This window comes from Mobula birostris, chromosome 8 (assembly GCF_030028105.1).
Source record: "Mobula birostris isolate sMobBir1 chromosome 8, sMobBir1.hap1, whole genome shotgun sequence".
NCBI classification, from domain to species: Eukaryota; Metazoa; Chordata; class Chondrichthyes; order Myliobatiformes; family Myliobatidae; genus Mobula; species Mobula birostris.
The window spans coordinates 89,520,285-89,536,818 of record NC_092377.1 but is presented as its reverse complement, the minus strand read 5'-3'; the positions used below and the strand labels follow the sequence as shown (position 1 = coordinate 89,536,818).

At 44.3% G+C, this 16,534-nt stretch overlaps 1 protein-coding gene across 2 annotated transcripts in view; it reads left to right on the top strand.

The window, feature by feature from the left end:
- The window catches only part of akap12b (A kinase (PRKA) anchor protein 12b), a 79,105-nt gene extending 62,571 nt beyond the window's left edge, over positions 1 to 16,534 (top strand). For both annotated transcript variants that reach the window (XM_072265633.1, XM_072265634.1), the window contains 2 exons: positions 2,302 to 10,796; positions 11,981 to 16,534. In XM_072265633.1, the coding sequence (XP_072121734.1) occupies positions 2,302 to 10,790 (8,489 nt within the window). In that variant the 3' untranslated portion in view covers positions 10,791 to 10,796; positions 11,981 to 16,534. The remainder of the gene's footprint in view (positions 1 to 2,301; positions 10,797 to 11,980) is intronic.

Here is a 16,534-nt window from a genome sequence, read left to right as displayed (position 1 = left end):
ACTTCCGCTAATGCCCCCCCTCCCCCTCGTACCCCATCTGTTATTTATTTTTATACATACATTCTTTCTCTCACTCTCCTTTTTCTCCCACCGTCCCTCTGACTATACCCCTTGCCCATCCTCTGGGTTCCCCCCCCCCGTCTTTCTCCCCAGACCTCCTGTCCCATGATCCTCTCATATCCCTTTTGCCAATCACCTGTCCAGCTCTTGGCTCCATCCCTCCCCCTCCTGTCTTCTCCTATCATTTTGGATCTCCCCCTCCCACTTTCAAGTCTCTTACTAACTCTTCCTTCAGTTAGTCCTGACGAAGGGTCTCGGCCTGAAATGTCGACTGTACCTCTTCCTAGAGATGTTGCTTGGCCTGCTGCGTTCACCAGCAACTTTGATGTGTGTTGAGTGTATTTGAGAGGTGGATTGCCCAGGGGGTTATGGGGATACAGGGCAAAAGTGGGAAATGAGCTAATGTGATTTGAGTAGAAACGTTGAAACACAATGGAGGCAGGAGTAGATCATTCAGCCTCTGCTACGACTTAATATGATTATGGTTCTGCATCTCAATACCACATTCCAGCTCTTTCACTATATCCTTAACTAAAGACAGAAGGAGTAATTACTTTTGGGAGGGTACACCACACCTTCAAATTGTCTGGAGATAGAAATAGAACTGATGTGCTGAATTATTGAAGGTTTTCTATTACCCTAAGATTAATGGGAAATATTCAGTTAAAAAGTTCGAGTGGTTGGGAGATGCTCTCAGAATTCCTAAATATAGTTCAGAGGAACTTTTTAGGCTGTGTTTTTAGCCAGAACCTTTTAACTCAACAACCCGGGATGTGGGGTGTGTGAGGACATTGGCAATTCTTGCTGTCAGGGAATGAAACGGGGCAAGCAGAGTTTGTGTCAGTAGAAAAGCATTCTTATAAAGTTGGCTATAGAAGGTTAATTTTGCAAGTTTCTAAGTGGGGATTTTACAAAATTGTGATTTCAGAAACAGAATCAGATTTATTATTACTGACATATGTTGTGAAATGTTACTTGATGGCAGCAGTAAAGTGCAATATATAACATATACTATAAATTACAATAATAGCATTAGACTATGAGACATAGGAGCAAGATTAGGCCATTCATCCCATTGAATCTTCACCACCATTCGGTCATGGCTGATGTATTATCAACCTCATTCTGCTGCCTTCTCCCTATAACCTTTGATGCCCTTGCTAGTCAAGAGCCTATGAAACTCTGCTTTAAACATACCCCTTGACTTGACCTCCACAGCTGTCTGAAGCAATGAATTCCACAGATTCACTACCCTCTGGTTAAAGAAATTCCTCCTCATTATGTTCTTAAGGGATGTCCTTTCTTTTCTGAGGCTGTTCCCTCTGGTCCTAGACTCCCCACTATAGGAAACATCCTCTCCATGTCCACTTTATCTCGGCCTTTTAATATTTGATAGGCTTCAATGAGGTCCCTTCTCATTCTTCAGTACTCCAGCTAGTACGGAACTAGAGCCACCAAACACCCCTCATAGTTAACCCTTTCATTCCTGGACTCACTCTCATGAACCTCCACTGGACCCTCTCTAATGCCAGCACACCTTTCTTAGATAAGGGACCCAAAATTGCTCACAATACTCCAAGGGCAGTGTGACCAATAAGAAGTTTATGTTAAAAAATGAAATAAGTAATGCAAAAAGAGAGCAAAAATAGTGACGTAGTGTCCATAGGTTCATTGACTGTTCAAAAATGGCAGAGGAGAAGAAGCTGTTCTTAAAATATGGAGTGTGTGTCTCCAAGGATGTGTAAACGCCTGAGCTCTGCATCAGTTATTTTGAATCTGCAAAATGTGCCTTGCCAGAGAGAAGGCAAAATATTTTAACAAATTTTCCAAGACATAAGCAAATATTGCAAAGAGTGGGAGGCACAAGTGATTGCAGATACTGGGATCCAGAGCCAATAAAACAAATTGCTTGAGGAACTTGGCAGGTCAGGCAGCATCTGTGGAGGCAAAGGGATCATGACAGTATATAAAGAGGTGAGATAGGAGCTGGCAGGACGGGGTGAGTTGGGGTTGATGGCCACGTGGAGTTGAGGGGGAAGAAGGGGGACTCCAGGTGAAAATTGGCAGAGGAAGGTGGTGAGTAAAGGAGGGATGCTGGTAAAAGGAGCAGTGAAGGGGATGGGATCAACTGGAGGTGGATTTTGGAATCTGTAATTTGAACATTGTGCTTGAAAACCTCATTCATTGTATTTTCTGTCAAAAGTTTAGTTCTGTGTCATGACTTGGGTATTTGTGTTTCAGTCGGACAAGGTGATCCAGTCCTTGTATCCGGAGGGGAAGAGACGGAGGAAATGCAACTGAACAAGGAGGTCCCTATTGAGAATGAACACGGGGAGCAGAAAGATATCGAGAAGGGTGATGAACTGCTCACAGAGGTGGGAGTGCCAGCTGAGGAGGTGCAAGCTACTGAGGTTTGCTTCAACGTCTTCAAGTGTATGGGTCTGAAGTTTGCCATGAAGAATGAGAAACCAGTGAGGGCAGAGCCCGTGCAGCTACTTAACGCGTCACAGGAAGAAGGTGGTGAGGCAGAGAGAGCAGTCAGCGAGCCCAGGCAAGAAATGGAAGGAAGTACTGAAGCCAACAGCGAGGCTGAGGGGAGCTCGCCTGAAATCCTTACTCCAGAGAAAGCTGAAGAGTGCACTGACCAGGAAGAAACCAAAGTAATGGACACAGAGGTTATCCCAACAGCTGCGGAGCCTGCTGTAAGCACGTCAGGCAGCCCAGTGGTGGAACGCCTGCTGAGGAGATTTTTCAGACAGGACTATTTCTCAGGACTGCGAATGAAGCAGAGTTCCATGAAGGACAAAGAGGCACCACAGATCACTGACAAAGAAGGCAGGGAGGTCACTAGGAGGGAGGCGACAGAACGTGGACCTGATGCACAGCCATCCACTTCTCAGGATGCTGCTAAAGTCTCGGTTGCTTGGTCTCCAGAAAAAAATCAAGGGGGAGAGGAGGACTTTGAAGATCTTACAGCAGAGTTAGCTAGTGTCAGGGCGGCAAGCGAGGCACCTGCCGTGGGTGAGATTGTGGCATCTGAAGTAAAAGAGAATGGCGCCACTGCAGAACATTCCATGGCTGCCGGTGATTTGGGGATAGACCAGCAGATCCCCAGTGCCGGAAAACCAGTGGGAGAAGCCGGAGTGGATTCTCTTGCTCCTGAAGCCCCAGCAGAGTTTCAAGTTGAACACAAGAAAGCCCAGAAAAAATCTTCAGTCAGTACTTTGGACCCCATCAGTGCTGAGGGTGAGCTTGTATCTTCTCAAAAGTCCAACCATCAAGATAGCCCAATCAAGAATCTTCTCACAAGCTGTAGCATCAAAAAACTGACCAAGGAAGACAAAGGTGAGAAAGGGGAAGCCAGCACAGGAGATCTCAATGATGAAGCAAAACTGCAGTCTTCAACCAAGTGGAAAGGCAGCCCTGACAGCAGTAAGCCAGATAGCCCACCAGTCTTTCTGGAGAAAATGGATGAAGGAATTCTAGCAGAAGTGACTGAATCAGACTTGTTGCCTGTGGAGCAGGAGGAGGCAAATGGCGATGGTGATGGGGAGAGGAGGGAAGCCATCACTGCCTGGGCTTCCTTTAAGAAGCTAATGACACCAAAGAAGCATCCAAAAGAGCTGTTGGACAATGAGAGAGGTGACCAAGCAACTGACAAGGCAAAAAGCATGACCGTCTCCACTGAGAACACAGCCTCTGAGAAGCAAGAGGAGCCCAGCTCCAGCGGTGAGGAGTCAAAACTGGATCAAACTACCGAGGACCTAAAAAAGAAGGCAGACACCACTGCAGCCTGGGAAGCACTAATCTGTGTGGCATCTTCGAAAAAAAGAGTGAGAAAACAATCTGATTCCGACCGTCAAAAGCCAAACAAAGAGGCCCAAACTTCAGAGGCAAATGATCAGGTGCAAGACCATGCTGAGGATAGAGAGGGCAGCACCTCTCAAGGCCCTGATCAGGAGCAAAAGGAAAGATCTTTGAGTTGTGCCAAGAGCCCTGTGGAAGGTGAGGCTACCAATGGGGTCATTTCCACTTGGGAATCCTTCAAGCGATTTATGTCCCCCAGGCGCAGGTCAAGTTCCAAGCTGAGAGAGTGCAGGGAGGAATCTGAACCTAAGCCAGCAGCAACAGAGGCTGCTAAGGAAGAATCGTGGGCGCCTCTGAAGAAGCTAATACATGGCAGAAAGAAGATGAGGCCGAACACCAAGCTGCAGCAACCTCAGTCCAAGCCTGCTGGAAAAGATGCAGCCGACACAGAGTTTGCAGGGAACCAGAGCGAAGAGGAACCTGAAACACCGTCCGTGGTTCCAATTTCCGAATATGATGATATAGACATGATGCAAATGCCAGTGACAACAGCAGAGGAAACACCTCTAGGAAGAGATGATGCCATGGTGGGGAGGGTCCTCCAAGAGGGGCAGAAAGAGGCCACAAAAAATGTGAACCTGTTGGATTATCCGGCCATGTCCAGCTGCCAGACACAGGCTCTGCCCAGCAGCCAAGTTGACATCCCCAAACATAAACCAGATGTTTCAACAGGGGAAGGACTAAGCAAAGAGGAGCCAGGAACCTTCACGACTGGAGTGGCAGAGCCTACACAGAAAGCAGCTGAGAAGATCTTAGCAATCACAGGTCCACTAGCAGAAAACAATACGCTGGCTACACCTGGTGAAGCAACAGTACAGGAAATGCATGCAGAGCTACAGGAGGTTGCACCGAAACAGGAGATTCCCCCAACTGCCATCGACCAGGTCCTGAAACAAGATGCAGTGCAAGCAGGTGAATGCCAACATTTGCTGCCTGCAGAGCATCAAGAGGTCAATGAGAGCATCACTGCCATTTCAGTTCCTGCAGCCAGGAAGGATGAAGCAACTATAGAGCAAGTAGATGACACAACGTCGGATGTTGCTCAGCGGGTGACAGTGGGAAAGGCTGAAGCTCCTGCTGTGGATAGTTCTGAAAATGCTCAAGAGATTCGAGTGGAAAAGGCATTGGCTGAATCCATGGAGGTTGCAAGTCTCCAAGAAAACCGAGTGGAACGGAGTGCAGAAACTCTAGTGCAGGTGGAAAAGAATGTGGCTGGGACTGAGTGCTTTGAAGAGACAGAAGTGAGTTTTCTGCCAGTAGAAGTGAGCCAGGTAGAGACTAGTGAACAGAATGTTGAGGTAACACCAGCAGTGAGCATGATCGAAGTTCTACCTGCTGAAGATACAGTTGAAATCATTGCTGAGGAAATGATGGAGACTGAGAGTCATATAGAACCCACTGAAATCACATCAACAGTAGAAGTAACTGAGGCGGTGTGTTGTGAGATGACTGATGTCACTCCCGAGGGGATAAAGGAAGCCCTATCAGGTGAGGAACCCATTGAAATCTCACCTTCTGTCAGAGTAACTGAGGCAGTTTGCAGTGATATGACCACTGAGCTCACTGCTGTGGAAGTTGCAGAGGCTGTATTGGGCGAAGAACCCATTGAAACTTCTCAAGCAGTGGAAGTGACTCAGGTGATGTGCAGAGGAATGGATGAAATCAGTCCAGGTGGAGCAATTACTGTGATGCATGATGAAGAGTCTACAGAGATCACTCTGGCAGGAATAAGGGAGATCATAACCAGTGTACAACCTGTTGAGATCTCTCCTCTGCCTTTAACTGAGATTGGTCCTGGTAAGGAGCCCATTGATATCAATCCATCAATGGGAGTGACAGAGGTGGTATGTAGTGAAGAGACTACAAAAATCACTCCAGAGCTTGTATCCAAGACTTCAACCAGTGAAGAGCCCATCAAAATCACCCCAGTGGGAGTAACTGAGGCAGTCCTGGGTGAAGTGATGACTGAACTTGATGGAGTAACAGAGGTTCTTTTGGACAAAGAGCCCATTGAAATCCTTCCGGTGAGAATTACTGAAGCTCTTTGTAGTGAAGAGAAAACTGAGTGCAGTGTCGCTGTTGTGCAGGAGATTGCTCCAGCTGCCATCGAGCAGGACCTGAAACCAGATGCAGCCCAAACAGGTGAATGTCAGCCTCTTCTCCCAGTAGAGTGTCAAGTGATTGATGACAACATGACTGCCACAACTATAAGCAAGGATGGAGCCTTATCGGTAGAGGAAGGGAAGTCTGGAAATAAGGAAGTTGTGAGAGAACAGATGCTGGCAGCCAGTCAGAGCGAAGATGATGCAGAGACAGTTGCTGATAAGGAACAGTCTTTGAAAGATGCTGAAGAGCAAGGGAAGGGAGAACCACAGACAATCACACCAGCCCCTGACAAGGCAGGAGCAGAGCAAATTATTGAATGCAGAAAGACTGAGATCATTCCAGCTCCTGCAGCCAAGAAGGATGAAGCAGCAATAGGGCAAGTAGGTGACACAACATCGGATGTTGCTCAGCAGGTGACAGTGGGAAAGGCTGAAGCTCCTGCTGTGGATAACTCTGAAAATGCTCAAGGAATTCGAGTGGAAAAGGTGTTGGCTGAATCCATGGAGGTTGCAAGTCTCCAAGAAAACCGAGTGGAACGGAGTGCAGGAACTCCAGTGCAGGTGGAAAAGAATGTGGCTGGGACTGAGTGCTTTGAAGAGACAGGAGTGAGTTTTCTGCCAGTAGAAGTGAGCCAGGTAGAGACTAGTGAGCAGTATGTTGAGGTAACACCAGCAGTGAGCATGATCGAAGTTCTATCTGCTGAAGAAACAGTTGAAATCATTGCTGAGGAAATGATGGAGACTGAGAGTCATATAGAACCCACTAAGATCACATCAGAAATGGGAGCGACTGAGGTTGTGTATGGTGAGATGACTGGCATCACTCCAGAGGGAATAAAGGAGGCTCCATTATGTGAGGAACCCATTAAAATCTCACCAGCTGTAGGAGTAACTGAGGCAGTTTGCAGTGATGTGACCACTGAGCTCACTGCTGCGGAAGTTGCAGAGGCTGTATTGGGCGAAGAACCCATTGAAATTTCTCAAGCAGTGGAAGTGACCGAGGTGATGTGCAGAGGAATCAATGAAATCCGTCCAGATGGAGCAATTACTGTGATGCATGATGAAGAGTCTACAGAGATCACTCTGGCAGGAATAAGGGAGATCATAACCGGTGTACAACCTGTTGAGATCTCTCCTCTGCCTTTAACTGAGACTGATCCTGGTAAGGAGCCCATTGATATCAATCCATCAATGAGAGTGACAGAGGTGGTATATAGTGAAGAGACTACAGAAATCACTCCAGAGCTTGTATCCAAGACTTCAACCAGTGAAGAGCCCATCAAAATCACCCCAGTGGGAGTAACTGAGGCAGTCCTGGGTGAAGTGATGACTGAACTTGATGGAGTAACAGAGGTTCTTTTGGACAAAGAGCCCATTGAAATCCTTCCGGTGAGAATTACTGAAGCTCTTTGTAGTGAAGAGAAAACAGAGTGCAGTGTTGCTGTTGTGCAGGAGATTGCTCCAGCTGCCATCGAGCAGGACCTGAAACCAGATGCAGCCCAAACAGGTGAATGTCAGCCTCTTCTCCCAGTAGAGTGTCAAGTGATCGATGACAACGTGACTGCTACAACTATAAGCAAGGATGGAGCCTTATCGATAGAGGAAGGGAAGACTGGAAATAAGGAAGTTGTGAGAGAACAGATGCTGGCAGTCAGTCAGAGCGAAGATGATGCAGAGACAGTTGCTGATAAGGAACAGTCTTTGAAAGGTGCTGAAGAGCGAGGGAAGGGAGAACCACAGACAATCACACCAGCCCCTGACAAGGCAGGAGCAGAGCAAATTATTGAATGCAGAAAGACTGAGATCATTCCAGCTCCTGCAGCCAAGAAAGATGAAGCAGCAATAGGGCAAGTAGGGGACACAACATCGGATGTTGCTCAGCAGGTGACAGTGGGAAAGGCTGAAGCTCCTGCTGTGGATAACTCTGAAAATGCTCAAGAGATTCGAGTGGAAAAGGCGTTGGCTGAATCCATGGAGGTTGCAAGTCTCCAAGAAAACCGAGTGGAACGGAGTGCAGAAACTCCAGTGCAGGTGGAAAAGAATGTGGCTGAGACTGAGTGCTTTGAAGAGACAGGAGTGAGTTTTCTGCCAGTAGGAGTGAGCCAGGTAGAAACTAGTGAGCAGAATGTTGAGGTAACACCAGCAATGAGCATGATCGAAGTTCTACCTGCTGAAGAAACAGTTGAAATCATTGCTGAGGAAATGATGGAGACTGAGAGTCATATAGAACCCACTAAAATCACATCAGAAATGGGAGCGACTGAGGTTGTGTATGGTGAGATGACTGGCATCACTTCAGAGGGAATAAAGGAGGCTCCATTATGTGAGGAACCCATTAAAATCTCACCCGCTGTAGGAGTAACTGAGGCAGTTTGCAGTGATGTGACCACTGAACTCACTGCTACGGAAGTTGCAGAGGCTGTATTGGGCAAAGAACCCATTGAAATTTCTCAAGTAGTGGAAGTGACCAAGGTGATGTGCAGAGGAATCAATGAAATCACTCCAGAAGGAGCAACAGCTGTGGTGTGCGATGAAGAGACAGCAGAGATTACTTCAGTAGGAGTAAGGAAGATTATACCTGGCGAGCAACCTGTTGGGACTTCTCTGTATTTAACTAAAATAGTACCTGTTGAGAATACCATTAACATTACACCTATGATAGGAAAGACAGAAACGGGAGACACATGGGAAGAGCCCACTGAAATCACTCCTGAGCTGGTATCTGAGACCTTGTCCAGTGAAGAGCCTATTAAAATTACTCCAACAGTGGGAGTAATGGAAGCTGTGTGTGGTGAAGAGTTCACAGAACTGGCTCCATTGGAAAAAACTATGGTTAAAACCAGTAAAGAACAGAATGAGGTTGTTGCCATGGGAGTGATTGAGGGGGGTGGTGAGGAGGCCGCTGCTTCGTTGGAGGTGGGAGTGGAAGAGAGCAAGTATGAACACAAAGAAGGTGAAATTCCACAGCAAGAAGAAAATGAGAGATGTAAAGACGCTGTACAAAAGGTGATGGGCTCTGAAGTAGGGAAGCAGTTCTCTACTGCTGCGATTGTCCAACAGGATATGGGAACTGAGAATTTGGATAACGGAATAGGTGACATGGTACATGATGAGCCTGTTGAAACCCCTGAACAGCAGAGAACTCAGAAAGCTGTTATTGATTCTTTGAGTTCAGCAACACAAATTCTACAGTCCATTACCACTGAGGGAGGAAGCAAAGAAACAGACGAAACTGCTACAATTAAAGGTGAGGTGAAAAGTAAAACTGTTTCTGATGAGCTGAAAGGCACGGTCTTGGTGCAGCCTGCTGCATCAGTCACAGTGCCCAGAGATGACAGAGAAACTTCTCCAAGGGAGCACCCTGAAAAATCAGTCATGGAAGCTGCTGAAACCCAAGCTGGTGAGGTGTTGGCAGCCAAACAAGTTGAAACAGAGGGAGCTTGTGTTACCAGTGAGCTACCAAGTGCAGCCAGTGAAGGTGAAAGTCTGAGTGTTGAGCAAGCTATGTCGATTGAGTCGGCAGAGGAAGTGGAGTGCAAGCTGGCTTCAAAGGAAAAGGACAAACCAGTACTGGATGAACCCATGAAAAAGATTACACTTGTGCAGGGTGACCAGCTGACCGCAACAAATCAAGATGATCAAAGTGTGCCCAATTCTAAACTGTGTCAACATGTCGAGGGTGCAGCTGAGCCGCAAGGCGACGTGGAGTTAAACAGCCCCTCAGCTGCTCCACTTGTCGAGGAGCAAACACTCACAATGTCAGCGCCACAAAGTCTAGTTGGGCTCTCCGAAACAAAACATGAAGACACTAAAACATGTACAACTTTGGAAAGTGCTTCTGAAGTAAAACTGTGTTCTGCTTTTGTTAATGAATGTCAAGCTAGACAGAACGAGACAGTGCCCCCAGTGGAGGATCTTTCTGTAGTTAGGAGTTCGAAGTCATGTGAAGAGGCTATCCTTGTAACTGCATCTTCTGTGGAGGAGGCAGTCAGTGCAGAGATTGAAACAACTGTAGCAGCTGAGGTTCCAGAGCACAGTGCAGTGGATCAGGTCCTGCCACCATGTGAGGATGTTAAGCAAGTTTCAATAGTAGAGACTGCAAACGAAGTAGGTACAGGCCACATGTCTCGTACTGCTGATAATTCTGGAACAGGCTTGATAACTAATGTACAGAAGGCAGAGAGCTGCAGAAGAGTGCAACTTGAAGGTCAGCCAGCTGAATGCAAAGTCAAAGAAACTATTACTCAGAAAAAGAAGTGTTTGGAAGCTCAGTTGGAAATAGAAGTGAGTCAAACACAGCTATTTGAACAGCAGAGCACACAAGCTGCTCAGGGTCTCATTCAAGACACTCTGGCATTAAATCAGCTACAGGGACAAGATAGTATGAAGGAAGAGGATAACTTATTTAGACTACAAAAGGATATGGCAGTCGATCAGGAATTGGAAACTTTATTAAGTCAGGATATTGAAAGAAAAGGGAAGGTGTTGATGCAGTCAGCTGAGATGGTGTTAACGACAATTGTGAGCAGTGGTCAAGAGTCAACTGAGACCGAAACTCTTGCATCAACGCATAGTGAATCATCTGACAGTGCTTCAGGCAAATTTTCACTGTCGTCAGAAGCAACCAAAGCTGAATGTCGCCAATCACTCGATCAGAATGAAACAGCACATCCATCTATGGAACTGACTGAGCAAACCCAACTTGTGACAATCCAGACTTTAGTCCGTGGAGGATTAGTAAATGAAAGTGTGGAATAAAATGAGGTAAAGTGAAGCCTGACTATTGTATTGGGGCAAATGGTCTTTAATGTGTTTCAGTTCCATTTTTGCACACTTGAAATTATTTCAATCAGTGATACTTTGGCATAATTTCAAATTACTTGAATGAAGTCCAAATTAAACTCCAATGTTAAGTTCACTGTTGGAGTTAAATGCAATTTCTAGAGACATGGGATCTTTGGTCATTTAAAATTTAGATTTCCATTGCATTAGGATATCCCAGAGAACACAGCAGCCGGTTAATACGCATTTAAATGCCTAAATATTTTAAAGTGTTTTTAACCCAATGTATATGAACTTTGGTGTTGGAAATACTGCAAAAACAACAGATGAATGACCACATACTTTAGTTGGAGTGATAAATATTGGCTACATTGGAGCAATTGCTGCCCTTTGAACAGTTCCTTCAGTGCCTTTACCCTATGAACAATGCCTTTACATTTGTCAGTGAGACCAAGTGAACCTTCTGTTTATCACCTGATTTGGAGAACACTCTTAAAACACTTCTGCACTGGAACGTCAATCTGGATAATGTTGCGAATAAGTATAGAACATAGAACAGTACAGGCCCTTTGGCCCACAATGTTGTGCCAACTTTTTAACCTATTCCAAGATCAATCTAATGCTTCCGTCACACATATCTCTCCTTTTCTTCTTTCATCCATGTGCCTAAGAGTCTCTTACATGTCCCTAATGTATGTATCTGCCTCTATACCTTGTCAGACATTGTATTCCATGCACTCACCATTCACTGTGTAGAAAAAAATACTATTACTGACATGCCTGCTATATTTTCCTTCAATCTCTTTAAGGTTAGGTCCTCTCATTTTAGCCATTTCCACCCTGAGAAATCCTGCCTCTACGAATCCTCTCCACTAGTAACACAATGAGTTTAAGGCAAGAGTCTTGGAAAAAACTTTTTGTCCCTCCCATAACAATCCAAGTGGTTGTTCCTGTACAGTACTGATCAAATGTACCATAGCTCTGGGTACTGTTCCTTAGCAGAGATTAGACTGAAATATCACCCATTATTTCTCTTTTTCATCCATTTGAATGAGTGCCAAACATAAACATGCTATAGAGTCTGATCTGACACAGCAATGAAAGCTGCTGTGAAAAATTAAATACAACTATGTGAAACTAATATGTGCATGTGGGTGCATTTGCAGATCTCCGACCAGTTTTGAGAAACATAATGTGAAGGCGAGGAGACTTGCAGAATTAAGATTTACTATGACAAGACCGAGTATCACTGTCAAGACAATCCTGAATCAGTTCAAGGACATGGTCTGCACTATTATGTAACCTTATATTAATTATGTAACATTCTGATTTGACAATAAATGTATTGTGTCTTGTTGAAGCAATGCTGCTTCTCTGCAATCTGCACTTTGCATGTGGGGAAGGAAAATGTAATCTGAACATTCTGGGAATGGTTGCTGTATTTGTTCACAGAACTAAGATGAAAGACACCTTGTGTTATTTAATGTGTAAGTTAATTCTAAAAATATCCAGAAATACTAGTGTCCTCATCGATCTGAGATTAGAAAACAATGGAATATTTTAAAGTCCATTCTTAAATTGTGTCTGAAGGTTGGTCCTGATGCTCACCAAAGTAAGCCAATGAAGATAAGTTGAACAAACATCCTTGCATTGGATATAGACTGAAATGACACACAGTGGCATGTGCTCAAAGGTGATCTGACTTGGGATTTTGAAATCCTATGGAGAGTAGCATATTGTTTAGAGTTGATAAGCCATGCAGTGTGTTTGAACCAAGTTTGTAGTTTTACCAAATCTATCACCACTGAACTATCATCGTCTAAGGGAGTTGAATTTTGGCAGAGGCCAGACTCACCAGAAAGCTTGCTTCACTATGAAATGGAGATCCATAGATTAATAGTTGCAGTTTATTTGGACTGCCATGACAACTTCCTAAGATGTGCCTTAGTATTGTGTATTATTAATGCTCAACACTTAATTGTATTATTTCAATTTTGATCTTTCCTCTATCTTTGTGAATACCTCAGCCCCCTATAAAACACACCACCTATTATTAAGGCAATGTTGGGAATTGATTGCTCAAGCTGGTTGGTACTTCCAGTTCACTTTCTTACCCTTTTGACAGACCAACTCCCAAGACACTTCCAGTCTTGTTAGTGATATTTTTCAGTATGCCATTAGGTTAATAGGGCAAATGCTGTACACACATTTACTGCATTTCATTAACAAGGCAGGAGCTGCAATTCATATTAATACTGCAGTGTTTTTATAACTGAATGTGAAATTGATATTTGTACAGATTGTATTTCCCATTTTCCTAAGCCATATTGGAATACTTATACAAATAAAATAATATTAGGATTAACATTTTTGTGGTTACTGTACTGAACGGGGTCTGGTTCTGTGTTCAAGTGCCTAATAATGATTCTTCATAGAAAGTAAAGTTGCACTATTGCTCTAATTTTATTTAATTATGCACTACTCCCAATGACTTTGGTGGGAGGGGGAGAGTGTGAGAAGGAAAAATTGTATTTCTACTTCCCAATGTTTTTATTTGATTAAGTTCTTTTCTCTTTCTTGAATAGGGCATATTCAAAGATTCCTACTTGTAATGTTGCAGTTTTACTTTATTGCAGAATATTTTCTGCTTTCATTTAAGGTACTGTAGCAAGTTGGATATGACAGGTGTGTTGTGCTTTAACTGTTCTAATTCAGTCTTGTAAACATTCAAATGTCTCTACAAATTAACACGAGTCAAGAAGTACTCCCCTTAAATTCTCTAGTATAACATCATTTTTAAAGCCTAGAATAAACCACCTTCAATTATTTTGACAGTTACTTCTACAATCTCAATTCCAATTCTCCCTTTAGCAAATCTGAGTAATTGATGTCCCCTAAGTGGAATGATGCAGGTTATGTCTATAGCAGTTACTTTGTACAGTTATGCAGTATATAGAATTTTCCTATCCCTATGGCCTTGCAAATTATTTCTTTACTTATCCAGTTGCCTTGTTGAACATTAGTTACAGCTGCTCCACTTCTGTTCTGTTGATCTTTAAGCCTCTTTATCCCATAACAATTAACTCTCCAAAAGAGGGAAAATCTGTAGTCTTGCATATTTTCAACTTGTGTAATAACTTTGAGGGATCTATGGACTCCAAGATTTCGCAGCTCCTCCGCCCTCCTCTGCCAAGAATCCTGCTATTAACCCTATACTCTGCCTTCTAGTTCAACCTTAAAAGTGTATTGCTTCACACTTTTATGGACTGCATTCCATCAGCTACTTCTCAGCCCAGCTCTGCTTCCTATCAATGTCCCACTGTAAACCTATCACAACCTTCTACACACACACTACCACCAACCTTTGGGTCATCTGTAAAACTTACAAACCCACCCTTCCACTTCCTCATTCAAGTTATTTATAAAAATCATAAAGAGTAGTGATCCCAGAACCAATAGAACATCATTGGTCACTGACCTCCAGGCAGAACACACTCCATCTACCACAACCCTCTGGATTCTGTGGGAAAGCCAATTCTAAATCCACTCAGCCATGTTTCCCTGGTTCCCATGATTCCTGACTTTCTGAATGGAAAACTTTGAGTGCCTTATTAAAATCCATATATTCCACAACCACTAACCTTCCTTCATTTATTTGTTTTGTCACTACCTCAAAGAATTCAATCAGACACGAGGCAAAGCCTGCCCCTCAAAATGCTATGCTGACTATCCCCTAATCAGACTATGCTTCTCCAAATGCTCATAAATTCTGCCTTGGAGAATCTTCTTAAGTAATTTGCTCACTCTGAAGTAAGTCATGTGCTATATCCCATCCAGCCCTAGGGACTTACCCAATGTTTTTCAAAAGTTCCAGCATATCAGATCAGACTTGAGGAGCCAAATGGCTTGTTTCTGCTCCTACATCTTAATATGTTCCAGCATATTAACCTGTTCTCCACTCTCACATTAATCAAGGTCACTCTGGTGAATACTGAAGCAAGGTATTTATTATGGATCCCCCTTTCTCCTCTGACTCCAGACACATTTCCCCTTTTATCCCTGATCGGTCCTACTCTCTTTAGTCATCTTCCTCTTCACATATTTGTAGAATGCCTCTGAATTGATAATGCTAATCACCAAGCCTTCTCATGGCACCTTTTAGCTCTCCTAAGACCTTCTGAGGCTCCATCCAAGCTACCTTATGACAGTCAAGTGCACTGTCTGATCCTTGTTTCCTTCTTGTTGATGTGTGGCCAAGTGGTTAAGGTGTCAGGCTAGTGATCTGAAGGTCGCTAGTTCGAGCCTCAGCTGAGGCAGTGTGTTGTGTCCTTGAGCAAGGCACTTAACCGCACATTGCTCTGCGATGACACCGGTGCCAAGCTATATGGGTCCTAGTGCCCTTCCCTTGGACAACATTGGTGGTGTGGAGAGGGGAGACTTGCAGCATAGGCAACTGCTGGTCTTCCATACAACCTTGCCCAGGCCTCAGTCAACTCGATGGACGGCCGAAGAGAGAGAGAGAGAGTTTCCTTCTTAGATATTCAACCTTCCCCATCCTTGTAAATTTTTACTGCACTCTTTCAATCTTATTGATATCTTTCCTGTAGGTAGATGATCAGAACAGTACACAATACTCCAAATTAGGCTTCACCAACCTCTTAACCAACTTCAGCATAACATCCCAGCTCCTGCATTCAATATTTTGATTTATGAAGGGCAATGTGCCAAAAGCTCTCTTTACAACACTATCTACCTATGGCGACACCTTCAAAGAATTATGAAATTGCATTCCCAGATCCCTCTGTTGTTTTGCACTCCTTAGCCTTACCGCTTACTATGCAAGACCTACCCTGGTTTTTCCTCTTAAAGGCAAACACAGATGGAGGTTCTAAGTAAGTAATAAGGTTTCTAGTAAGTGTTTTTGTTAACGTACAGCTAGTATGCTGAGCATGGATCTGGAGGCAGTGGTATGTTCTTTGTGTGAGATGTGGACACTCTGGGAGACCTCCAGTTTCCTTCAGAAGTACATCTCCACAAAGTGCATCCAGTTACAACTCCTTCAATACCATGTAAAGGAACTGGAGCTGCAGCTTGATGACCTTTTTCTCATACAGGAGAATGAGGTAATGGATAGGTGCTACAGGGAGGTAGTTACCCGTAAGTTGCAGGAGGCGATACCCTGGAGTGACTGTCAGGAGAGGGAAAGGGAAAAGGCAGCCACTGCAGAGCACCCTATGGCCAATCCCCTCAATACTACAGGTATATTGCTTTGCATACTGTTGGGTGGGGCAACCGACCAGGGGAAGCTACAGCGACCAGACCTCTGGCACTGAGTCTGTATCTGTGGCTCAGAAGACAAGAATACTGCTCTCCAATGTTCGGTCCCTGGAAAACAAACTGGATTACCTTTGTCTGCAACTGATCCAGCATAAGATGAGGAACTGCCATGTGCTATTCTTACAGAAACATGGCTCAAGAACAATATTCCATGCAGCATCAACCTTCAGGCCATGCCATTCGGGGACTTGTGCTAATGTGACTGTATTGTGCTTTATTGTAAATTTGTGCTGCACCATTACTAATGTGCTGTATTGTAACTCTGTGTACTGTCTTTTCCTCCTTGGTTCCAGAGGAACAATGTTTCATTTAACTGTATACATCTGTAAGATTGAATGACAATAAACTTGATCTTGACATGGACTACAAGCACTGGCTGCTCA